Source organism: Cygnus olor, chromosome 2, assembly GCF_009769625.2.
Source record: "Cygnus olor isolate bCygOlo1 chromosome 2, bCygOlo1.pri.v2, whole genome shotgun sequence".
Taxonomy (NCBI): domain Eukaryota; kingdom Metazoa; phylum Chordata; class Aves; order Anseriformes; family Anatidae; genus Cygnus; species Cygnus olor.
The window spans coordinates 116,183,590-116,209,150 of record NC_049170.1 but is presented as its reverse complement, the minus strand read 5'-3'; the positions used below and the strand labels follow the sequence as shown (position 1 = coordinate 116,209,150).

At 40.3% G+C, this 25,561-nt stretch overlaps 1 protein-coding gene across 19 annotated transcripts in view; it reads right to left on the bottom strand.

Moving 5' to 3' along the window:
* Positions 1–25,561, bottom strand: part of DTNA (dystrobrevin alpha) — a 223,993-nt gene that overhangs the window by 77,660 nt on the left and 120,772 nt on the right. For all 19 annotated transcript variants that reach the window (XM_040550317.1, XM_040550314.1, XM_040550324.1 and 16 more), the window contains 2 exons: positions 22,138–22,205; positions 16,940–17,020 (listed from right to left, as the gene is read on the bottom strand). In XM_040550317.1, the coding sequence (XP_040406251.1) occupies positions 16,940–17,020; positions 22,138–22,204 (148 nt within the window). In that variant the 5' untranslated portion in view covers position 22,205. The remainder of the gene's footprint in view (positions 1–16,939; positions 17,021–22,137; positions 22,206–25,561) is intronic.

Below are 25,561 nucleotides of genomic sequence, written 5' to 3'. Positions count from 1 at the left end.
CTTTACTGGTAAGCTTCATTTTCAGGACAAAGGCTCCTGTGACAAGTGGGACAGTCCGCAGCAAGGAAGACAACCTCAGTGGAGGAGGATCTGGGTAGAGGACATTTAAACAGACTGGAAATACACAAGTCCATGGTACCTTATGAGGGATGCACCCCTGAGGGCTGAGGGAGCTGGCTGATTCACTGCGAGGCCACTCAACTACCTTTGAAAGGTCATGGTAATAGGACAAGTTCTTTGAGGGCTGCAAGAAAGCCAGTGTCGTTCTCTGTTCAAGAAGAACAAAAAAAAAAAAAGGATCCTCACCTCACTCCATGGGAGGAGGATGAAATGAATCCTCCTAAAGTAATTTCCAAGCATATAAAGGACAAGAAGATGACTGGGAGCAGTCATCATGGGGCTATGAAGCTCTTCATGCTCAATCTACCTGTTTGCCTTCCACAATGAAATGACTACCTCACTGGACAAGGCAGAGCAATGGATGTTCTTCACTCTGACTTTAGCAAGGCTTTTGGCACCGTCTCCTATAATCTTATTGAAAAAAACATGGGCTGGACAAGCAGAAAGTGAGGTAGATTGAAAACTGGCTGAACTGCCAGGATGAAAATATTATTGGTGGCACCAAGTCCAATTGGAGGCCAGTCACTAATGGTGTATCCCCAGGCCTAATACTGGGGCTGAAGCTGTTGAACACCTTCATTAACGGCCTGGATGATGAGACAGAGTGCACCTACAGCAAGTTTGCAGCTGATGAAAAACAAGGAAAATGTAGCTAATATACCTGATGGTCGTTCTGCCATTCAGAGGGACCTGGACAGGCTGAGTGAGGTGGGACTGTTCAGCCTAGAGGAGAGAATGCTCAAGGAGATCTTATCAATGTGTATAAATATTTGATGCAAGGGAGTAAAGAAGATGGAGCTAGACTCTTCTCAGGGAAAGGACAGTGAAAGGACAGAAGGCAGTGGGGCACTATTTGAAATACAGCAAAGTCCATTTAAACATATGGAAAAAAACTTCAATGTGAAGGCCACCAAACACTCTGATAGATTGTCCAGAAAGGCTGTAGAGTCTCCATCCTCAAAGATAACCCAGCTGGACATAGAGCTGAGCAACCTGCTCTAGGGTGACCCTGCCATCTGTTGAGCCACTGATTTTCTCTAAAGCCATCGATCTAGTAAGCTGTGCTCCAAGTCCCTTTTCTGATACATGCAGGCAAATGGCAAAAACAAACAAACATAAAAAACCACCAGAGCCTGCCCTGAGGCACCTTGAACACTTGAGAAAGAGTCCTCCGCATCCTCAAGATGTTTCGTGTCAGGTGTACAGAGGGCAGGTGTGTGGTGTACACTAGCTCAGCAGAAGGCTGGAGTAAGGCAATCCACTTCTGCCTACCCACTCTGCTGATGGATACCCACAGTGAGGAGTGTGCGGATGAGTAACTAAACACTACACTCCGACCAGCCAGTGGAAACATTCTTCTTCCAAACTACTGTGCATATGGAGCAATTCAGATGTTCTTGGTCTCCCTGAAATCATGCAGCTCACCTGTCCACATGGCACACGTCCCACAGGACAACCTGGACTTTGTGCAAAATGGTGCTTTGAGTCAGTCTGCCCGAGCAATGTACTACCTGGCAGGACTGGGGTTGTGTGTGCGTGTGCAAGCTAACGGCATGCACATGAGATATTTCTGAATGGCTGCTAAAGCTGGCTGCTGGATAACTAGAAATCTGTAGAACATGGTGCATAGAGCTGAGGCACTGACTTTTCTGGGAGGGAAAGTTTTAAATGTTCTCCTGTCCACGTGTCTAGGCTTGCATCCTTGTATCCTCGCCTACTGTTTTGCCCAGAATGAAGTGAGTTATTCCAAAACCTTTTGAGACTCTGATTACTACAGCACATTAAACAAATGTGGTCTGTTGGAAGTGTCTGTCAACTTAGACAAGAGCTATTAATGAGAAAGAACTGCTAGGATGGCTGTACACTGAAATGTGGTCTTTTCATCTTTAATATGGCACCTGAAAAAGCCACCAATGTGTAAGATTATTTGAAGATCTCCAGTAAAATTCTTCTCTTCTACATTAATTTCATTTACAATAAAAGCCCCTTCTCCTCCTGCTGTCATTTCCTGCCTATTTTGTCTCACCTAAATTAACTGAAGACCGAAGGGGTCTGTGTGGGTGGCAGAAGAGGCCATCAGCCTCCCCAGTGAGCATGGCTAATGACAGTCGATCCTGCAAAGGGCAACGGTGGGTGACGCACCCTGCAGTGCTGGGCTGGGGAAATGGTTGTTGTGTGCTTGTCACCCGGCTGCTGGGAAAGTGGTTCTTTTTTTTTAAACACACTTGGAAATAATTTATTCAAAATGCTGAACGAAGTATGGCATATATAAAATAAAATAATAAAAAATGTAACTCTAAGCCCCTTAATATTTTTATGACAAACAGGAGAGAACAGTTAAAATGCTGTGCCATTGCTAAGAATTCACAAAGCTTAGATCATTTGATTATATACCATTTACCTATTTTAAAAGTTGAACACATTTATGAGTTAAAGACCAATGTCCCAATAGCAGACCTGTTAATACCTATATCCCATACCCAGAAAGTTTGTAAATTTCGTCCAAAACAGACAAATGGTATTCCTATCTTATAAATCTCTATTATTTTTATATCCCACCTTAACAGTACTCTAATAAGATATGCTTCACTTGAGGCACCATGCAATCAGGCCTCAACCTGATTAAACAGTTCCTTCAAATGGGTTTTGCAAGTGCCAGCCTTAAAATAGCCAAAGAATTCACAGGGACATGAGGTAACAAATTTTGGTCAGTAAATACAGATGGTACACAACAGATTACTCATTTCTCTTAAAATAAAGGCAATTTGCCTTACATCTGAGTTCATAATTCAATTAGTAAAATTACACCATTTCAAATTTTTGATAAGATATAATGAATGCTTTTTTACTACACTGCAGCAAAAATATGTATTAGGAGAAAACTTCTGTACTCTCAAAAGGAGGCAAAAAAGTCTCCAGGGTTGGGTGATAATGTATCTGCAGCTGATTTTCAAAGTACCATCCCTGCTATATGTATCTGGTGACAGAAACTGAATTATGGAGATTTTCAAAAAAATGTTTGCAGAAAAAAACAACAAAAAATATGGTTCTGCATTCCTATTTATGAGATTAAACTAGAAGTTCAGAAATGACTGATTGTATGAATAGAAAACCATAATTTTACAGCCTGGCACAACTCAGATTCTGTGTAACAATCCAAGGCAAAATAGCTTTTAGCAAACAGGCAGGAGGTTGTGCACAAGCCTTCTGTTCACCGTGGTCCCGGCCACAGGATGGCACTACTGGGCGCATTTTAGTAAATGCAGCACACATTGGCTATTAAATTTTAACTCTCTATTGGCACAACGTCAAGCAAAATAACACAAATCAAAGGCTGTGTATTCCCACCGCTGCCTCCAGAAAACTGCCTTGTCCATGCATTTAGCTGAATAAAGACTATGTGCTTGGAGATTTGGCTGTGCGAATAGCCTATAAAGGCTATCACATCTGATAGGCAAATAATGCCAAACCTCGGAGGTGGAAAGGGCAGAATAATCTTCATGTTGAATGTCCTTATTATGGTGATAAAACCTCTTCCAGAAGTATGTTTCTTCATGTGCCAAGTCTGACTAATACCACATCTTTCTCTCTTAAATGACTTTTTTTTTCTTTTTTTTTTTTCTTTTTTTTTTTTTTCCTTTTTTCTTTGATGCAACTGCTCCCAGCTGCCCTCTAACCCACAAAACCTCTCCATACCACAGGAGGCCTTCAGCTTGCTCTGGCACTGTTACTTGCAAAAAGCAATTGTAAAGTGAATGCAAATGTTGGAAAAATGAGTTACTACTTATATTGATCATTAATTTTGAAGTAGTATGTGTTTGTTACCAGTTCTAAAGGCAAGGCATTATCCCCTCTGCAAGGCATTATCCCCAATCTCACATTAACTGCTGTTTTCTCTAAAATCCCTGACACTGAAAGCTTGTAATGACAAGAGAATATTCAGTTTAACAGTTCTTTGTAACAATTTCTTCCCTCATGGCCATAGAAAAAATGTTGAGATTACATTCTCAACCTTTAATATTCAGTCATATCACAAAGGTCAGTGAAAAAGAATGAGCACTTATTATACATTCAAAACTGAAGACAAAACTTTTTCTTGGCCCATCTCCTGTTTTTCAGAGTTTGACTCATGGTTATATTTTCTTTTTTAATTTTTTTAATCATTTAGGGTTGGCAAGATTGTAACCAGCAACACAAGGTACAGAATACTAATGACTTAGGAGCTGTGTATTTCCTTGAATATGAAAGATGTAGTATTTTAAATATAAACATATAATTAAGCTGATCCTTTTAATAATAATTTAAATAATTTCTTACGTGATCTGGACTGAATTTGGCCCATAATATTTTCATCAATTAAAAACAGAGAAATACTGAAGCTGAACTTAATGCCTGAGTAAACTTCCTGATATCAGAATTGTATTTTGCATCCTCAGAACAGAAGAGACACACAAAAGAGAGATGGCATACACTTCTCTCTTCTTTTCTGAAGAGTTTGGGTCAATCCAGAGGGTTTCTGGGAGCGCTTGATTTATTTTGGGACAAAATCTCCAAATCTACCTCAGCTGTGGAGAATGCGAGACTCATTATGAAGTAGGATGTTCATGTGGCACACTGGACTTAGGCAGAAAACCATCTCATGTCTGAAGTCATAGGGACAGTTCAGACTTCTATCTCATTTAACCTTTTGTTGAGATTGGCAATGGAGGTGCTACTTCCTGCCATTGATCCAGGCTTTCATATTTAAACACCTATTACATTTGAAAGTGAGGATTTATTTGCCTAAAAGTCTTAGGGGATCCAAGTTATAATCAGCCTTGAGATAAGGAGAGAAGTATCCTGGTATCCTGAAGATCCATTTTTTCACATTAAATTCGTTTGAATAGACAATGTCTCATTCAGGCAAACTGTAGAGAACATTTGACTAAAATTTGTCCTTGTGTTCACATAATCTTTCTGCATTTGCTCCCCAGCCATTACTCATATTCTAAGCAGTGTCTTCTCCAAGAACCAGTGCTCCAGTCCCTGGATGAATCATTCAGCAAAGAGAACTCCAGAACCAGGAGGCAATTGCGGCGACTCCCATGTCAGCAATTTGCGGTATCACGTACTAAAACATCACATTTCTCAAGGAAACAGGTGTGAGGAATAGGCCAAGAAAAGGAGAAAAGCTCCAGTTGACACAAACATAACTCAACAATCAGCAACAATAAGAAAGGAAACAAAAATGCAGAATGTAGAATGACAGAGAAATGGGATTTAAGTGAAGTAGCACACATCTATATCCTTTCTCCTCTGTGTTTAATGATGTTGTCAGGGCCCCTAGATGGAGTAAGAGTCTCGATGTGTATGGCCACTTATCTGTCATCCTTTATTTTACACATGCAATTCTTAAAGCTATCCTACAAATCTGAGACAAAAAAAAAAAAAAGAGTTTCAAGGCAAAACGCAGATGAGTGAAATGTGGAAAATTAAAGTTGGGGAAGATCAGCACCTTTAAAAGAGATGCAGTGTGATACTAGCGTCGACTTCATTTGTTAGAAATGGCGTTCAACCTCCTCAAACAATATATACTGAGAGACTGATTCACTTCTTTCCTCATATCATAGTAATGTCAGTGAGTTCAACAGTCTTACTTTCAATTTACTTTTTGTTGGGAAAGAAGACACCTACATGAACTGAAGTAAGGGCTGAACATACACAGAACTTGCCCCACTTTGCACAGAGATGTACTAGAGACCCCTGGCAGCTCCACTGCAAGCTCCTCTTGCAGCCAACAACAATATCACAGATATAATTCAGTTTGAATTTGGCCTAGAAATGGCTTAATTCAGCACAAGGAAAACTGTCTCTGTAAAGCTACTGTTCATCATAAACAAGTCAATGCTGGGAAGCTGAATGTTCATTGTGTGGAGTCCCAGAACCATACTGAGAACAACACACACTGAGGACATTATGCTGTACAGTCTCTTCACACTTACAAAACTGGGAAATTATTTTTATGGCCAACATCTTCTGTTCTCACAATTTGTCCTAACATACCAGATATATGCTGTAAGAAATCCTCCACTAAGACTTACAGAAAATGATCCTAGGTACAGCTGGTGGGTAAAAATAAGAGATAACCGTTAAGCTAAAGCCTGCCTTTGAATATTCTGAGGGTTATGAAGTTGACCTACAGCATTAGAGATACATAAACTGACTTTTGATGTGACTCTGGAAACAAATTAACATGGTTTTAGAAGGAAAAAACACTCTTTGGGAATTACAGAACAAGTAATTTATAGTGAAAATTATGTCAGGCCCTACACTTTGAGTTTTCTTCTTTGGACTGTTTGCTTTGTTCACCCTAAAGAAGCCCATAATTGCTGACAACATTCACCACAGACAGACAGCATGTCTGCTGGCTGCACAGCAGTTTTATTTGTAAGAGTTACTGGAGACAGAGGCTGAAAGGGAATGAAGCAGGGAATGAGGAAGGGCAGAAGACAGATCAGACATTTTGCAGAGGAGGTAACTGTTTAGGCTGGAAGGTGGTACAGACGGTTCAGTTAAGGTGGAGGAAAGCTGCATAGTGCCTAGTCATTCTCCAGAGCTATGTGGTAGCATCCAAACTAGAATAAAGAAAAGAAAAACAGGAAAAGGAAAAGGAAAAGGAAAAGGAAAAGGAAAAGGAAAATGACAGTTTTGGAAAGGAAAAGGAAAAGGAAAAGGAAAAGGAAAAGGAAAAGGAAAAGGAAAAGGAAAAGGAAAAGGAAAAGGAAAAGGAAAAGGAAAGGTGTGGAAAGGAAAGGAAAGGAAAAGGAAAGGAAAGGAAAGGAAAGGAAAGGAAAGGAAAGGAAAGGAAAGGAAAGGAAAGGAAAGGAAAGGAAAGGAAAGGAAAGGAAAGGAAAGGAAAGAGGAAAGGAAAGAGGAAAGGAAAGAGGAAAGGAAAGGAAAGGAAAGGAAAGGAAAGGAAAGGAAAGGAAAGGAAAGGAAAGGAAAGGAAAGGAAAGGAAAGGAAACACAAACCAAACCACCACCACAACAAAAACCACCTCAACAAAATTCTCAACTCAGCAGACGATATGGAGAAAGACACTTTGAATGCAATGTTACTACACATGGATGAGGCAAAATGCTGCAGCTTATCTTCTCAGGAAAAGTTTTTTGCAAGGGCACCAAAACTATCCTCTACTCTCTGCAGAAAGCAGGTATGGACAGAGCCCATGTATGACTCCTCAAGAGTTTTCTGCTTTGAGTCCAGAACAGAGGCAGGGCTAGCTTGAGATGATGGACTGAAGCTCCCTAGGAATAAAGGACCACGATCACCAAACTCACTGATACCTGCTCCAAGGAAAACTTAGATATTTTTTTTCCCTTTCTCACATAAATATGATGTCATACGGCAAAAGCAAAACAAAACAAAACAAAACAAAAAACAGTGAATGACCAACATGTGACAGGCAGGAAATCACACTGCTTAATGCACTCTGGCGCCTTCCTATCAAAATACCTGAACTAGACAGCCCAGAACAGGACAGTGTAGTGGATTTACGTGGCAAGGTTTTGGTGGGGGGGGCATAGGGATGGCTTCTGCAAGAAGAAGCCAGAAGCTGCCACATATTAGATATGGGCCCTGCCGCTGCCCAGAGCCAATAAGTGATGTTGCTTGTGTCTCTGTGAGAGCAGATTTAAGAAGGAAAAAAAACTGCTGGGAAACAGCAGCTGGGAGAGAGGGGTGAGAACCAGCCCTGCAGCCCCCAAGGTCATTATAGCAGGAGGGCAGGAGGTGATCCAGGCACACAGCAGCAGTTCCCCTGCGGCCTGTGGAGAGGCCCCTGGTGGAGCAGGCTGTACCCCTGCAGCACATGGGTCCCACATGGAGCAGATCTCCACGCTGCAGCCCGTGGAGGAGCCCCCGCTGGAGCAGGTGGATGTGGCCTGGAGGAGGCTGCGGCCCATGGAGAGCCCCCGCAGGAGCAGGCCCCGGGCTGGAGCTGCAGCCCGTGGAGAGGAGCCCACGCAGGAGCAGGGGATATGGGGGGAGCTGCCACCCGTGGGGGACCCGTGCTGGAGCAGTTTGCTCCTGGGGGATGGACTCCGTGGTACGGAGCCATGTGGGAGCAGTTCTTGAAGAGCTGCTGCCTGTGGGCAGCCCCTGCAGGCTCAGTTCGGGAAGGACGGCATCCCGTGGGAGGGACCCCATGTGGAGCAGGGGCAGAGAGTGACCGTGAAGGAGTGGCGGACACGAAGCATTAGGGACTGACTGCAGCCCCCATTCCCTGTTCCCCTGTGCCACTTGGGGAAGGAGGTGGAAGAGGGTGGCTGGGTGGAAGGTGTTTTTGGTTTCTTTCCTTTGTTTCTCACTTCTGTAGCTTGTTAGTAATAGGCAATAAATCTTACTATCTCCCTGCTCTGAGTCTGTTTTGCCCATCATGATAATCGTTGAGCGATCTCTCCGTCCTTATCAGAACCCTTGAGCCCTTTGCATCATATTTTCTCCCCCTTTCCCTTTGTGGAGGGTGAGTGAGAGACCGGCTGTGGTAGAGCTTGGCTGCCCACCTGAGTAAAGCTACCACAGGTTGTGAAAACACAGGAATGAAACAAAGGCTCAAGTGTAAGACTTTGCCTGAAGAAAGTGTTCTTGCAGCCATGAGGGTAACATGAAGGAGAGGGCAACCAAGAGACCAAGGGCTGAAGAAAAGTCAGAGATAAAACACATGCCACAGGTAGTAAGATGAAACTGAAGAAGGGGGAGTGAAATGATGAAGGGGGAGATTTAGAAATACAGCCTCAGGTTGAAGGGAAAAAAACCAAGAGGGTCACAGAAGAAAAAGCTCTCACATGAAGTGATTCTGTTATCATCACCAAGATATCCTTTTGTTTTCATGAGATTGTATGTTTGCATGTATCTTGCAATTTTCGCAATGTCTAGAAGAGTACTAAGCTAATACCTGTTGTTGTTGTTATTATTATTATTATTACTATTATTATCTTTTGTTTTAAGTCATTAAGGACATTGGTCTTCCTAATGAAATACAGAAATAAGATGCACAAGCTTTCTGGTTTTGGGTGACTAACCCAAAGCATGCCAGGTCACAGGTGACTAATCCCTGGTGCCTGGAGCAAATGTTCAGTCATCAGCTGGTGAATTGAGCAGACTGCCCAACCTTAAGCCTGTGTCAGAAGAGCCATCAGAAATAGCACAGTGAATGGCAGTTTTAGCAGAGTTCAGGAAGTCAGTCAGACAAGGTTTTCAGTTAGGATCCGATTACAAAGCTGTCTGCATCAAGCCCTTGCTGAGCCACCTGTGTAGTGGAGGGCAGTCTATCAGTGTACCTGGGACATGGCCTAGTCTACTTGTCTGTCAACTACTGACTCAAAGGATGCCAGTTCAGTTATCTTCCTCTGTAAAGGACAAAATAATATTATCTGACATTTTTTTTGCAACTCAGTTCTTAACAAGAGCTGCTTGGAATAATGGTATGGTTGAAAAGTCAGTCTCTAAGCACATGAGGAGTTGTAAGTTTAAGATACACAGCCTTGTTCGGTTCATTTTTTGTAGTTTTTTTTTTTTTTTGACATTGAAGTGAATTCCAAATGTCCACTGATAGGTCTTGTATTAATCCTGTACGAGACAGAATTGTGGTGGTAGCCTTTAAAAGCAAACAATCAGGGACATCTGAGAGACCACAAAACCCAGTCCACTTTGTGTCACCACTGAAATAAGGCTGAATTTGTAATAGTAGTCCCTCTATGAACGTGCCAAATACACAGGTTATATGCCTGCTCTCTAACAGGTTTTAAGATCTGTAAAGCATATTAATAGACTTTTACAGTTAAAAGGAGAAGAAAAGAAAATCTGAACCCATTTTCGGGACATTGTTCGGTGAGTGAACACTTGCAGACTAAAATCCTTATGAAGGATTTGTCTTCAGGGAATATGCTAAATCAAGCCCTTTTGAACTTTTGATTAAATAATTGATGCATAATGCGGAATGTATAATATATGCATCCTTTTCCCATAGTTGCCTGGAAACCCATATGGAATAGTACTAGCAGTTCCAGGAGCATTTACTCTCTAAGTCGCTAGTAAAGACAAAGGAACAAAAAAGTTTTTAAAATCATTAGCTCATCTTTCTTTCCATTATTCAAGTACTGCAGGATACCAGAATTAGTAACTTACACAATGGTATTGTGGGTCTTGTAATAAAGAGTGATATTTCTTTTTCTTTTCTTTATTTTTTTTAGAAGCTATATCTTTTGGAGTCATATGAATGACTAAGTCTCAGATTCTGATAAAAAACAAAGAAAAAACTAATATTATTATTAAATTAATGGTAATAAGCAGATCATAGAATATCCAAGAGGATCAACAGAGAATAAAAATAAGAAATCAAATTTTTAAAAACATTTATAGAACTTCTACGCAAATCTCCCAGAAGACTATCACTGACTATCTAGAAGATAGTCTAGACTATCTAGAAGAATACGAAGATACCATGATCAAAAATTCTAGAGGCAGATTGTTTTCACAGGAAATAATGTTTCAAATTGCAGGCAAGCAGACCTTTTACACTTCTTGAATATGCAACATTGCTTGCCATTCAATCTGATTGCTCTGTGACCTAGCCTGAATCTATCTTGTGCTTTACTGCTTCCAGGATGAAATGAAAAACATGATAAAAACCAACAGTGAGAAAAGAGCACTAATCACAGAACCCTACAATGATGAAGGATTAAGTTATTTAACTTAAACAACTTTATAAATATGATAATTTGGTGCCTCCATTTCTTATGGTCATCCTAAGGGAAAAAAAAAAAAAAGAGGGACAAGCACAAATTGCACAGGCTATACAGTCCTTGAGAACTAAAAGGCAGGATTACTGGGAATGATGGCCTCTTGCCACAGCAAGGATTTTCATGGGATTCTTGCACACACCATCAAGCATTTCTTGTGGACTCTGGACTCCATTTCACTTTAGCGAAAGTTGATCCTGAGTCAAAGAAAGAATGGCTGTATGGTCTGGTAGTGAGTCATTTCATTTAAGTAAAAAGAAGCTGTTGTGAATGCCTGAATCAATGAACATATAACTATGAAAGATTTGGTGGGTTAAATACCAACAGGCCAGTCCTGAACACTCCTAAATATCTTCTAGGTTTGTTCAAAAAAGTCCCAAAAAGGCAACTTTTTGGATACTTAAGATCAGAGCATATTTTCTCATGATGAAGAGAAAGTTGACACGACATCTGCTATCAACTTCCTAAACCACTGGATAGAACGAAGGTCACAGCACCATTTCCAGAGTGGAATCAAGACTTTCATATCCTTTCCTTTTACTCAAAGTACCAGATAATGTGACTTTGCATTTTGTTGTGAATGGCAGATTGAATGGGTTGTCTTAAGACAGTTTAAGCATCAGCCCAGTACAGAAAACAAACCAAACCAAAACCTACCAGTAATTTTATTTCAGTTTAATAAAATCATTTTTTAAAAAAGTGATTGCCATCCTGAGGAGGGCCTGTAGCTCATACAGGTTGATCTCATAATTTTATACTAAAATTGCCAGTTTCTAGGACAAACCAGTTTCAGCAGCTTGCTGTAGCATTACAGGAAGTATAAGAGCACAGAAGGAAAAAAGCTCTAAGTATCTAAAAATAGTGTGTTTACAATAACTGTCATTCATTTTCAGTGGGAAATTATTATATTTCAGGAGGGTGAGAAATTATTCTAACTTAAAACAAGTGCAAAAAGGCAGATCAGATCAGAGAGGCACCCAAGAGCACGTATGGAGATTAAGCTGACATGCCTACATGCCTGGCTGTGACTACTTAAGCCCAGAGGAGGTAGGAGGAAGGGCAGGGTGGAGGTGGAGGAGGCTGCTCTGGACATTCACAAGGTCTCCATCACAGTGGTGGCAGCTCCGCTTCCTGTGTGCAAACAGCTGTATTATGACTCGGATAAGACAAAACAAAACAAAACAAAAAAAAAATCACTCATGCAGAAAAATATTGAAGGGAGAAACAAAGACACTGAAACCCTAAGGTGTTGGGATTAAACTGTCAGAGAAAGAAGCTTCCTTTTTGTTTGCATTAATTAAGCCCTATGTTACAATCATCATCATGGCTTTAGATTCAAGCTTTCAACTGCCAATGATTTATTCTGATCTAGGGAAATCAGCAAAATCTGCTTTTTGCAGCCAGAGTCATAGAATAATCTCACAACATGTTCAGAAAAGTTCATTAAGGACAGCAGTAGTTTTCCAGCTGTACAGCTCTGTATTAGTGAGTGATGTTTAATTGTATAATGGCTTTGATTATGATATGTTGTTATGTTCCACGTCTGCTGCCACCATAGCCCAGGGGGAATTTGCATGTGAACATGATATTTCATCTCAGATTGTTTTTCTGTATAAACAAATGGGTTTTAATAAATTCACTGGAAATCAAATATTAAAATAAACCAACAGAACAATGATGACTGGGGATTACTACAGATCATACTTTTTCGTGTTTCCTGAATACGTGAATGTTGAAAGATGCATGCAGCTGCTGCCATTGGTCACTCCCACCTTCTTTTAGGAAAGCCTTGTTACTCTTCTGTGTCTGAATGCTATGGATAGAGAGCTGTAAGTTAAGATGGCATCTTCCTTGCATGGTGAGAATGTACATTGGATGTTTCAAAACCTATTTCAACACACAGGAGGTCAAGCAAAGTACAACACCCTAATGTTTGACTTTGAGCAACGTTGGGTTTGTAGGGTTTTCAAGTTCTGTGACTGTTGCAGACCTCATAGTGCTCATCTGTAGTTTTTCCATCTCCCCCCTTGACAGTGGGCACTATTTAGGTTCTCCTTTAAAGCACACTGGGAAATCTAGGTGATGAAGTAGTCAGCTAGCTGCACTTTGTACATTTTGCACAGTACAGACTGCAATAAACATGTAGCACTTTTGATCAGGTTTCTGCACCTGCTTCCTGTCTGTTTTGATTATCCCAGATAATGAAATTTAACCTCAGATGATTAGGGTGCTGTTATTTCTGAGACTACATTCAACACAAAGACCCAGTGGAGCAGCCATGGTCAGCTCACATGCTCCCGCTTTACATTCTTAGATCTAAAGATGATGCAACCACCAGTAGGGTTTTTTTTGAGGTCCGTCTCTCCATGACTATTGGAATTCATCTGAAATTATTCATGCCCTGGTCTCAAGATCTTCTCAAGATTTTTCTTTTTAGCATCAAATATTCTTTGATTTTTTTTTTTTTTTTTTACAGAAGAGGTATCTACATCTTGTGCTAGTCTTTATGATTAAGAGAAGACTACTGCTATTGCAATAGCTCTATTTCTACAGGAGTTGTGCAAACTAATAAGCAAGTAGCACGTAATAATCTCTTTCTGTACCCCACATATCCTCAAAGGTACCTACACTACCAACAGAGTTTGTCTGTTCATTACTTCTATGCTTGGAAATTGTAATCAGAAATAGGGAAGCATTAAGTGAGCTTATATTCATGCTGCACTAGTAAAGGTTCCCAGGTTTTGGAATTCCTGCATGTAGAATTTGGGATGTCATAGATTGCATTCCACATTTGGGCACTGGCAGATTCAGAGGTGTGCCACCAATGACTTGTAAATGTTATTGTTATTCATTGGCAGCATCAACATAGGAAAAGGAGAATGCTTAAATCTGAAGGAAGCTTTCTTTAAAAGATAGCATTGCATTTTTTTTTTCAAACTTATGTACATATTTTCTGACTCCTTATGAAGAATTTCTTGCTTCTCTGAAGAATTAAGTTGGACTGATTTCAATTCCATCCTGTTTTACAAAGAACTGCAATGACTGGTATTGATTTTTCTCACTCTGCTGATTTTATTTAAACTGGCTGTTAGTTTAAATGCTCAGAGAGATTTCTATAAAAGAAACTCTTTTCACATGCACAGTAGTTTTCCTAAAGTTTTATAGAATTATCACAAAGACATACATTTGCAGTTTTGAAGAATGTTTGCTATATATCTTTAGTTATCTTCCTATTGTGAAAATGAAATAATTCAATAGTTCAATTAAGTTGATCAACAAGTGTTAGTATTCAGAGCACAACGTATGCAGTGGCATTCTGGTAAATGGTGGTAAATTGTCACCTCCCCTATAATTTTGGCCACATAGCCTAACTAGTTTAAGGAGAGATACTGCAAGAGAGAACAGCCCTCAGACTGTCAGCGCATCTTCGCCCATTACACAGTGCTTACTTCACCAGAAAAACACACTCTTCTGATGAAGGTTTCAGCAAAACACTCTTTTGTAGTGAGAGAAGAATTCACAAAGGGAGGCAAGGAGATGTGCCTGTGTCTGTCTGCATTAAAGACAGCAGAAACAAACATTGCATTGTTTGCGATAAGTGTAGCTGCCTGATATCCCAGGACCGTCACACACTGTTCTATGCTAATGGGCACCTTTGGGTAAAAAAGCTGGTGTTAATAAAACCTCTGCTCTGCTTTTCTTGGAAGAGCCACTTCTGGCACTCGAAGCAGCTCTTTGCTTCCATCCTCATACACCTCCAGCCTGCAGCCAAGAGCAGCTCCTGCAATTTATTAAATTAGTTCTTTTAAAGAACCCCTTAAATACATTTTTTCCGAGCAATTTTTTTCCCAGTGAGCCCAGGCTGGTATGAGTGAGTGAAAAGCTGGTCGAGGCAGGGCAGGAGAGCACAGCTGAAAGCTGTGAAAGGCTTGAGTGACAGGAGGTGCTATCCACGGGGAGTGGAGTGGGACTGCCTTTGAGCTTTTTCTTTTTATATCCTCCCCTAAATGAAACATCTCACATGCAGCAGAAGGGTTTTTTTTCCCGATGTCACTTTTTTTTTTTTTCTCTTGAACATATTATTGGGTGCTGCTTAATGACAATTTCTGCAGGAAATAAAAAAGAGTCACTGACATGAGCAGGAGGTCTGATATTAACCATTTCAGGGCAGCTCTTGGCTCAGTGGCTCTCTGCTTAGAAGCTCTGCATTGGACAGCCATTGCTTGAAATCACATCAGGTAAATGAATGACGTCTCTTCCTACTAGTAAAAGTAACCCATCTGGAAGAACAGCAGTCAGACAGAAGCAATGCGTAGAAAACTGTACTTCATGGTGAAAAGATGTGTGCAACTCATCCCATTCCAGAACAATGGAAATTATTCTCCTAGCCCATCAGTGGTAACCAGAAGGCAAGCAGTGTCCATGAGGGACTTGGCACAAACTGGCAAACTGAAGGGCATGTGCATTTGTTCACTATACGATGAACAGAAGGAAAAGTTCCACATAAGCAGATCCCACTTGATAAACATGAGGAACAAAGTTAAGATTAACAACCAATATTTTTAATTAGCCAGCCACTCCCAACAATGAGGCTATTGCACCTTTACGTTTTTTTTTTCATTTGCTCCATTAACAGTTATCAAAGTAATTAGTGCTACAACTTTGCTATCAGTATTAACTTCATTAGATATCTCTTCACTTCAAGTTATTGAACTATAACCATGAAAATGAAGTGGAAATTTCATCCACTTAAGCATAAAATATAAAAAAATAAGATTAACAACTGAACGCAGCATAAATGTGTCTTTTGATACATTTCCTTCTGAATGGCAGAAGACAGCTGCTGGGCAGGTACTAAAACCCTCCTAAATTTTATGTCTGGCAGCCTGCTTATAATGTGATACCAATCTTACTTCAGCTAAACACAAATTAAAAATATTAGAAGTGTGCTGGAGAGGTGACTGAAAGACCAACTCTGTAGCTAATTATCTAATAAATACTCTCCAAAGTCTTTCGCCACAGCTTGGCCACTCTAGTATGTTTGGACAGCATAAATTAAATATTTCTGTAACACAGATGGATGTAGCCTCAGAACTAGGAACTCTGTCCCAGGCGGGTAATCCCTATCTACACTGAGCATTTCTTAATGTATTTACCACTGCACATAACACAAAGTGTACCCAAGTTATCACTCTAGTTTAAACGTGAAAACTAAAAAACTTGTTTTCTCTGCATTAGTCCTCTCCCTCCTGTTACTGCTGACAAGAGTTCCCACGGGTAGGATTTTTTTTTAATTAAACTTAGTGTGGAAAGGTCCAGTAAAGCACATAAACCCAAACCCACCATTCTACGTAACTGCACAATATTTCAGATGGAGAACAAATGATACAATCCATTACAGATTTTATATGCATTTTTCCATTAAAGTTTATAGCTTTTCTCATGAATGTGTTCATAGAAGTTGAAGCTGTAAAGGAAGACAGACAGAATCTCAGAAGAAATGCTAAAAAGATCACTAATTAAGTGGGAAACTTCTCAGGAATGAAGCCTAGAAGGTGGAAGAACGACATGCAGGGATTACAAGCAGATTCCTCCTCTTGGAAGGGATCTCTCCAGCTGACCTTCTGGAAAAAAGGGGCCGACTAATGTTGCACAGACTTTGGCTACACGCCAAATAGACTAGAATCACCATTTCTCCTTCACAGAGTTGCTATAAAAACACTTAATTTGCAGGATAGCTGGAACTCCCAAATATGATTTACAAGAAAATTGGAGAATGTAGTCAGCATACATATTAATTAAAGCTGTGGCCTGCGTGAAGACCCACACTTCTGTGACAGAATCATGGGCATATGTGTGACAAGATCCTTACATAAATAAGTCAGTATTTAAAATCTGCCCAGGTACTCTGGTTAATGGCTTTTTTTGCCATGCCAGATCCAACAGTTCTTTTTTGTGATGGATCTGAGGGACAGACTGTGGAGTGCGACAGACAGCTAATTGCAATAGTATATGAAGGAAGTGCTGACATACTTACAATTGCATTTCTTCTGAACAAATCTGAGCTTACAGGCTGTTCGGTAGGTGGACAAACGAATGCGATCCAGATCTTGAGCCCCTAGTGGAAGAGAATAACAGCAAAATTTGTATGGAATATAACCTATGTGTATCTTTGATAACAGGGAAGCCAGAGAACAAAGAGGACACAGGAGCCGACTCTGTATAATTATTTTCAAGGTTATCTCCTTTGCAGGGAGATCAGTGAGGGGAGGGCAGAAAGATGGGGAAAAGTAGGAGCTACAGTGTTAAAAGACTTTTATGAAGGAAGGCAAGGAATAGTCAGCCCACTGTGTCTGTCACTTTGAAGAACAATCTGGTCAAGCTGCAGGCTAAAAGACACACTGGCCAGGCTCCAACGGAAGGGAAAACCTCCATCTAATTTTAATATTTAACAACAAAGCTCATAACAAATATCTCTGGCAGACATGCTGGATCAGAACAAGGTATTGCCAGCAAACCAAATTAGAAACAATATCATGCCGTAACTAAAGGGCTAATAGCGATCTGCAGAAGGGGGCAAAAATGCTGCAAGGAGCGTGGGGCATCCTCCGTTTCACAGAGGTATGTTCTCTGCAACGGAGATCTCCGAGTCAGCTCCCTGGCTCACACACAGCTTGGCCCTGGCCTCTGCAGCTTAAAGATCTGGCAGCATTTCCAGAGCAGCTGTCCAGGAGCAGCTGTCCGGGTAGGAGCTGACTGGTAGCTACTCCATGTGAAAGAGCAGCAGAAAGGGACCGGGATGGGGGGCAGAATCTGGCATGGTGTCTTCAGGCATACTGCTGGTGTGTATCATTCGCTACGCTTTCCAGAAGTCTCAAAAAGTTGATGAGTAGGTTGTTATTTAAATGTTTCTCCTTCTCGGCTGGTATGTCTTACACAAGAAGTGTTGCTGCATAGCTACAATATGGCCTATGAGATGCGAGACTGCTTATTAATTGTGCCACACATTTCATGGAATGATGCACAATTGAGCTTTTGCATATTTGTTTTCTCATTGTGGTTGGCCCTAGAATAAAAGAGTAAAAACCGTTCTGTTCAGTTGAGCAGCCTCCTCTGTAGGAACGGTACCAACCTACAAAAACAGGGCTTCTCAAGGAACTGTCCAAATGAAACACATCCATACAAGTGAAATATGGCCCTATTCTGCTTTCACCCATTTCCCAAAGGCTTTCTTTAAAATTCCTCTTCATGTTATTGGACTGGCCACTCAGCTTCACTGCTGCACGTATGGCCACGTCAGCATCGTTCACCCACACTTTCTTAAACAATCTGGCACCCTTTGGACCTGAATATTTCAAATGTGCTCTACCCCGTGAGATGAAAACGAGAGTGATACTCTTCCCTCTCCCCAGACTCTGCTCTTTTCCTGACCGCATTGTCCCACACCATCTTCCCGGGGCTCTCAGCTACTCCCTTCTGCCAGCTGGTTGTCTTAACACCATCTGTTCCTGGAAGAAGCTATCTTTAACTACTTCACATCAGGTCTGCAAAGCCTTATTTTTTTTCATCATAGTCTTATTGCTAAATTACAGTTTTTCTCTTCTGCATTAGTACCCCATTGACAGCTTTTGGAAAACTCCTTTATTGGTGAAGGAGAGTCGATAACACTTGCAACAACAAGTCTTTCCTTTTTTAGTAGGACCAATGAGTAATACAAACTTAACTTTTTTCCCTCTTAACTTTAGTGAAAGACACTAATAAAAGCTCCCAAAGCTCCTTTATAAAACTTCAGCATTCTAATAAGATGAACAGGTTCAAAGCAAAGTGAGACTGGCTCATTATACTTTCTAGGTTGTAGTATCAATTCCAAATACACAAAACTGTAGGCAGTAATGTTGCTTTTTTTCCCCTACTATTTGCACACGCTGAATTGTGTTACTTTGGGAGGAGATGTTTCTGTCGATAAAACTGTGGAACATACTACTTAATTTTATCATGATTCACATTTTACCACAGTCTGAGATCCATTTGTCAAATAACTTCTGTAGAAACATGACTTCATTTTACATGGAGAGTGCTGAAAAATATGAGGAAAGATGTGTGGGACTGAGCATGGCAAATGAGACTGGGAATTTGTAACTTGCCTACAGGATTGCCAGTGGCCTCTCATTCTCTTTGCTCACTGGCATTGTTTCACTGTTTCTTTTGAATATTCTCATCTAGGTAATACTGTCGGCAGTTCTCAAAAATAATAAAAGGATACATTGCAACCCTTGGCTGCTGTCTTCATGCTTGGTAATATGTGCTGGCAGCACTACCATAATGTACATTTTGATTTTTTTTCATCAGAGCAGTCTGGATATATGAGCATGTCAGGTACGACTAAGGGTAGCCTACTGATTTGACATCCAGTGGTGCACCTTGAGAGATAAGATTCAATCTAAACTTAAACTCTACAGAATATGATATTGGTTATGATACTAATTCACAAAAGGTTTGTAATTGGGAACTAGAAAGATGCTTCTTCTGAAGAAAAGGAAAGAAAAAAGTCAAACTAAATGTCTCTAATTACAGAGGAAATCATACACTGCCTCAAATCTGAAGTGAGAGTCCAATCCATCTACTCTTTGTTCAGAACAAGCTTCCTACAAAGGCATGCACAATCGGATTTTTTTTGCTGTCTGGTGCCATCTGGAACATGATCCACTTTCTAAAAACATAGTGGGGTTTTAATCACAGACTTGCAGATATTACCACAAGAACCTAAAACACTGGCAAACTCCTCTACATCATTTATTTTTTTCATCTAACATGGGCAGGTTTGGAGTTAAACTTTCTACCAGAAACTTATGTTTTTTCACAACATTAGGAAACTTTGCATGACCCAGGGTATGTAGGGTATGTTGAGTGCCTGATTTTTGTTCAGCATGGACTTTGTGGGCTTGCGCACAGCTGAGGGGACCTGAATTCAATGACAATAGGATGAGTTTCTGTTTCAGTGCAACACACCCTTTATACCCACAGTATCTCAACATGCAAAACTGAGCATTTTATGAATGTGAACGTTTCTTTGCCTAAAACATATTTAGTTTATTACACACAAAAGAAACGTATTTTCCCCTCTGTCTTTTTACCTGGTTGGAACCTGGTTCTCTGTGTGCATGTGTAGCAGTAGTAGGAACAAAGGCAGGCAAATAGGAAAGGCAGGCGTACATGAGATAAACCAGACACAAGTAAATATGTCAAAATACTAAAATGTGAAAGAAAAATAACTATTTGTGTAGGCTATGGGAAAATAATCCCTCCTCATTCTCCAACTACTCATTGTCAATTTTCCCAGCACTGCCTTAATTCCCTCAAAACAAACCAGAACAACAAAGCAGCCTTCAACCCTGTGGGAGCAAACCATAAACCCCCACTGAAAATTCTTAAGGAATTATCTCCTGGTTTAGGAGTTCAGAAGCATTTCAAACAAACTGAAGTTAGTGGTATTTTTGCCATTGACTTGAGCTGATACAAGCTCAAGTCCTCCATATAATTGTAATTAAAAGTATACTATGTTATGGTAAAGGAGAAATGCATCATCCTTTTTTTTTTTCCTTCTAGCTAAAAAATATTCCTTCCTTCCACTGGTCTAAGATGTTGTACCAAAGGGACAAGAGGAATACCCATCTGAGTTACAACAGAAACCCTTGTGTGGTATTGAAAGAAGTACAGAGCACAACAAAGCTAGTGGACATCATGGAATGGGCCAAGACCATTCTCAACAGGCTAGCTGAATGAGAAGTCCTTATTTCGGAGAGCTCGTGATCACAGATGCAGGCCATTTGGTGTCCCTGGGAACCGAACAGTCCCTGCCACATTTGATTCACCAGCACAGACCTCGCCTTTCAGTGTGCACGGTTGCTCTGGTCCCATTAATTCCCTGTTCCATTACGGCCTTGTTACTTTTGAGTTCAGAGAACTGAAGTCTTGATAAATGGAACAGAATGGGCAACCAGCTCCTAGTGATAACCAGGTGAAATATTTTGAAAAATAAATATTCATAAAAATCAAAGTATCACTTTTTCTGTCATTTTTACTATATTGCGTGGGACAAATAATAGGAAGCTTACTAATTATGGATAAAACATTGGTAAATCTAGTAAAAAGGTGACGGTCTCAAACTTCATACATAATACAACTTCCCTGAAAATGGTGGTTTGTTTCTAAGAGAAATAAGAGACAACTTCCAAAGAATAGCAGGATTGTTAGTATAGCACACTGATGACACACTGTTCTGCGGGGACCAAAAAAGCTTCACTAGAAAATATAAAAAATGCACTGAAGTGGGCTATGTTCTATATGAGACCCTTCACTGGGCTTGGCTGGGATGGAGCTTTCTTTATAGCAGCCTGCATGGCGCTATCTTTTTGATTTGTGGTTAAAACAGTGTTGATAATACACCAATGTTTTAGCTATCGCTGAGCAGTGCTTGAAGACCGTCAAGGTTCTCTTTTTCCCACTCTGCCCCAACAGTGAGTAGGCTTCGGGTGGGCAAGAGGCTGAGAGGGGACACACCAAGGACAGCTGACCTGAACTGGCTAAAGGGGTAGTAGTCCATATCATACAGGGCCATGCTCAGCAATAAAAGCCAGAGGTAGAAGAAGAGGACGGGGAGTTTTGTCTTCCAAGACAGACATTGCTTGAAGACTGCCTGATTATTGGTCTGGTTTTGGGAGATGGTGAGTGACTGCCTTTGCATCACTTTTTTATATATATATATATTTTTTTTCCCTATTTCCTCCACTTATTTAACTGTCTTCATCTAAACCCACAAGTTTTTTTGCTTTTGCTCTTCCTGTTCAGGGATGTGAGGCGAGTGAGCAAGTGCCTGGGTGGGTGCTTAACAGCTGGCTGGGGTCAACCCACAACACACACCCCAAATATAGTGTTTTGGAGACCTTCTTTCCCTCTTCATTGCTACCTGTGTATTTCAGCATATTTGTCTCAAGAAGCCATTGATTAAAATAATTCAATATGGTGTAGAAAAATATATAAGCTGGTGTAGAAAATCCCTTTCCCCTGCTATTTGGTCAAATCAGCCCATTTTCCTGTAGTTTTGGTCTCACAATATTAAATTTTCTGTGAAACAAATGTATCAGTTACTTGAGATGGAAAGCTTACATGAATTTTACTGACATTGCATTGCAACTGGCATGGTCTACCACAGTGAAATTTCTAGGAAGTACTTACGCATTTCTGCAAACAGCTGCCTTCTTTCTGCCATGGTATTTCCTCTTTTCCCGCAATCTTCAATCATTCTGGAAGACAAAATCATGTGAAAATATTGAGCATTATTCCCAGGCTGAACATACATATTTAAGCATCTAGAATTGATCCCGGTGAACCTTTGAGGTTGACTGGTGCTCCAAATGTACCCAGTGCCTTTTGCCAGCCTCTCTGTGGCATCGTTTGGGGGAAGCTGGTCCCAAAATTGTCCTCCATTCCCTAGACTCTGCTTTCAAGCATTTGTTTTCCCTCTCTCTCTCTCCCAAAGGCAATGTTTCATTTTTCCGCTTGATGTAACTGACTGACTTACATAACACAAGCGCTGAAATTCAATTTAGGTTTTCTTAAATAAGGAATCTTCAGTTTAAGTTATATAAGAGTGAAGACATCATAAAAGATTCAGATATTATTTTATAGTTTAGAAAATGCCTTTCTTGCCAGTTCTGCGTGGAAGAAACAGAAACAAAAAATAACACAACAGCAACTAAATCCATATAACACCTCTATTTACTCAAGCAACTACACTCCGAATATTCATTCAAATTCAAGACAGTATGGTTCTGATTAAATGAGTCCCAGTAAAAGGCTCAGAAGTAAGGATATTTTTTCCTTCAGTTCTCAGATATCCAAGTCTTCAGAATATTACTAAGAGCGCTACTGCTGGAGACAGAATAAACAACAGCCTCCTTCACAGCCAGCATTCAAACTGGAAAAGACTAAAGCCTCCAGAATAAAGACAAACGCCTTTAGCAGCACTCAAAAAATGAAACCAGTGTCAGCTTCACCACTTCCTATGGATAATTACTCTAGCAAACCAAAATCTTTCCCTCCCTGCCAAGCCTGGTTAGGGCTTCTGACCTGCATTTTAATCTACACCCTTATCTCAACTAGATTGTGTGAGATAACATTGGGCCACCTGGGATAAAAAAAGAGATACTCTGTAGAGAAACACAATCCGAAATACATACCACTGTCTTCAGTAGCAAACCCACACATCTATTTGATAGGAAGGATGAAAGTATTGGATGCTGAAGGCTACCATCTGCCCACCAAAGGACTCAGGATGGAAGACCAGTTTCCTTTTACTTCTTGGAGAAAGGAAGGCAATCACATAAGAGTTTTTTGATTTTTTTTTCTTCCATAATGCACTGTTCAAATGAAGTGCTGCTACATTATAGCTGTCTTTTCCAAATAGTCCATTCAATTCTCAGAGTACTGATAAAGGCTCCACTAAAGTGCTATTTACAGTGGACGTTTTGTGATGTGAGCAGCAGCCCCACTAGGAGGAGGACAAAGGGTACGGCTGCAGCGTGTTTGCAGGTATATTCAAGTTCACTCATGCTCTAATTTGGCTGGGAGTGATACGGATGTGTGTAGCATGGCATTAAGCTGGAGCTAATATATCCTGCCCTTCTGCAGAGATAACAGCTTTCAATACAGAGCTTTACTGAAGTGGCCACACAGCCTCTGATCTGAAGCTTGTTCACGTCTTGCTGGTGGAGAAGTGTCAGGGAAGGCTCACATCTATCTGCAAAATGAGATATACCTTAAGATCCCCAGCCTGCATCCTAAATAGGAATGTTGTTTGTCCCTGCATCAGCCTTAAATATCTGCCCATAAAAGATGAAAAAATAGGTAATCCCACCAACCCCAGCTTGAATCTCCCACCCCTTTCTCCTTCTAACTGAACTTACAGCAGTAGACAAATTTGCTATGGAAAACCACCAGCTCTCCTACGACAGGTGGGTTAATAAAGCCATTTGAAAAGACAGCATCTTTTATCAGGCAGGACAGTTGAGTGAATACTTCACAGCAAATACAGTTTTAGATTAACTTTTATTATTTGTAGAGTTGTTCACAATGGCCTCCCTATGGAAGCCTGAGTTATGCGTATATAAATACAAATAACTTTGAAAGACTCTCACTGCAGTAGATATTTTTCAGATTTTAAAACCTTCATCCCAAATGACAATCCTGAAGTTCTCTGCAACAGCATATATGCCATTAAGCTAATGAGAACATCAGTGGTGGCAGTATTTTTGGAAGTATCCTCTATCCCTTCTTTGCATCTTTTCCGGATAGAAATAAAAAGAAATACAGACAATGTTGCTCAATAATTATTATTTTTGAGTTCCCATCGATAGGAACTCATTCATCTTTACCTTCCAAGCTTTTCTTACACATTTTTAACTCTAGAATGCACCTGAGCCACTGCTCAACTAATGACGATGGTCACGGGTTTTGTGCGTTTCCCTTTTTAAGCTTGTTCACCTTAGAATGACAGAATCATAGGACCACTTATGTTGGAAAAGACCTCCAAGACAATCTGGTCCAACCGTTAACCTAGCACTGCCAAGTCTACCGCTAACCTATGTCCCTAAGCACCACATCTACACATCTTTTGAATACCTCCTTACTCCAGCTCGCAGATGCACAGCTCAGCTCTTAAACTCAGAGTACAAAGACTTGTACTTTGAGGTGGCAATGTGCTCAGTTCAGACCTTGGGGCTGGCCATGAGCATAATTGACTATAATCATGTTCCGATATTTCTCATTTGGCTTACAACAGATGTCAATTCACAGAAAAAAAGTACTTTTTGTTCTACAGGGAAAAAAAGCAAATCACAAAACGAACTTTATTATACTTTACAAAACAGAATAAATTATCAGAGACATAATTTTTAAAAATATTAATTCATGTATACTCTTCCCAGAGTAGAAAAGACATATTTGTCTTCTCTTGATCCCTTCCACTATCTGTTTCCCTTCACTTTTCTCCCGGGAAATAACTCCTCCACTGCAGGTAGGGAGAACACCTACTGTGCATCTAATTAAAATTCTTGTCATGGGCTAATTAGTAATGTACTGATTAGCAAGGTATTAAGGCTTCACTATATTACAGACATTCTAGAGCAGAAATCATTCCAAACATAAGGTTTCCAGCCTCTGAAAAAGATACCGTGAATGTTTCACGTCCACTGGTGCTTCGAGCTGAATTCTTTTATAACATCAGCAGAGCTTGAGGGAAAACAATCAATAAACAAATAGCTTAGTCTGATTTGAGCCGTTTCATGTGCAATTCCATCTGCATGCTTGTCATGTATCAGAAGCATAGCTGGCTCATTTTTTAGTATACTTTATTTGTTTATAAAATCTGGGAGGGAATAGTTTATACGCATAAGGTGAGAACTACGTGCCTTATTTTTCTTTCCTTTGTGCCACTTTGATTTATGAATAATATAATAACTTCTGTCTCACGTGTTTTTTCTTGCTTTAGTGTATTTAGGATAAATATCTTATTTTATTAACCTCTGTTTTAATCATCCCTCTTGTAATTAGTGTATTTCTAGTTCTTGAGCTACTGCCCGTGCTTGGTAAAAGCAATGCC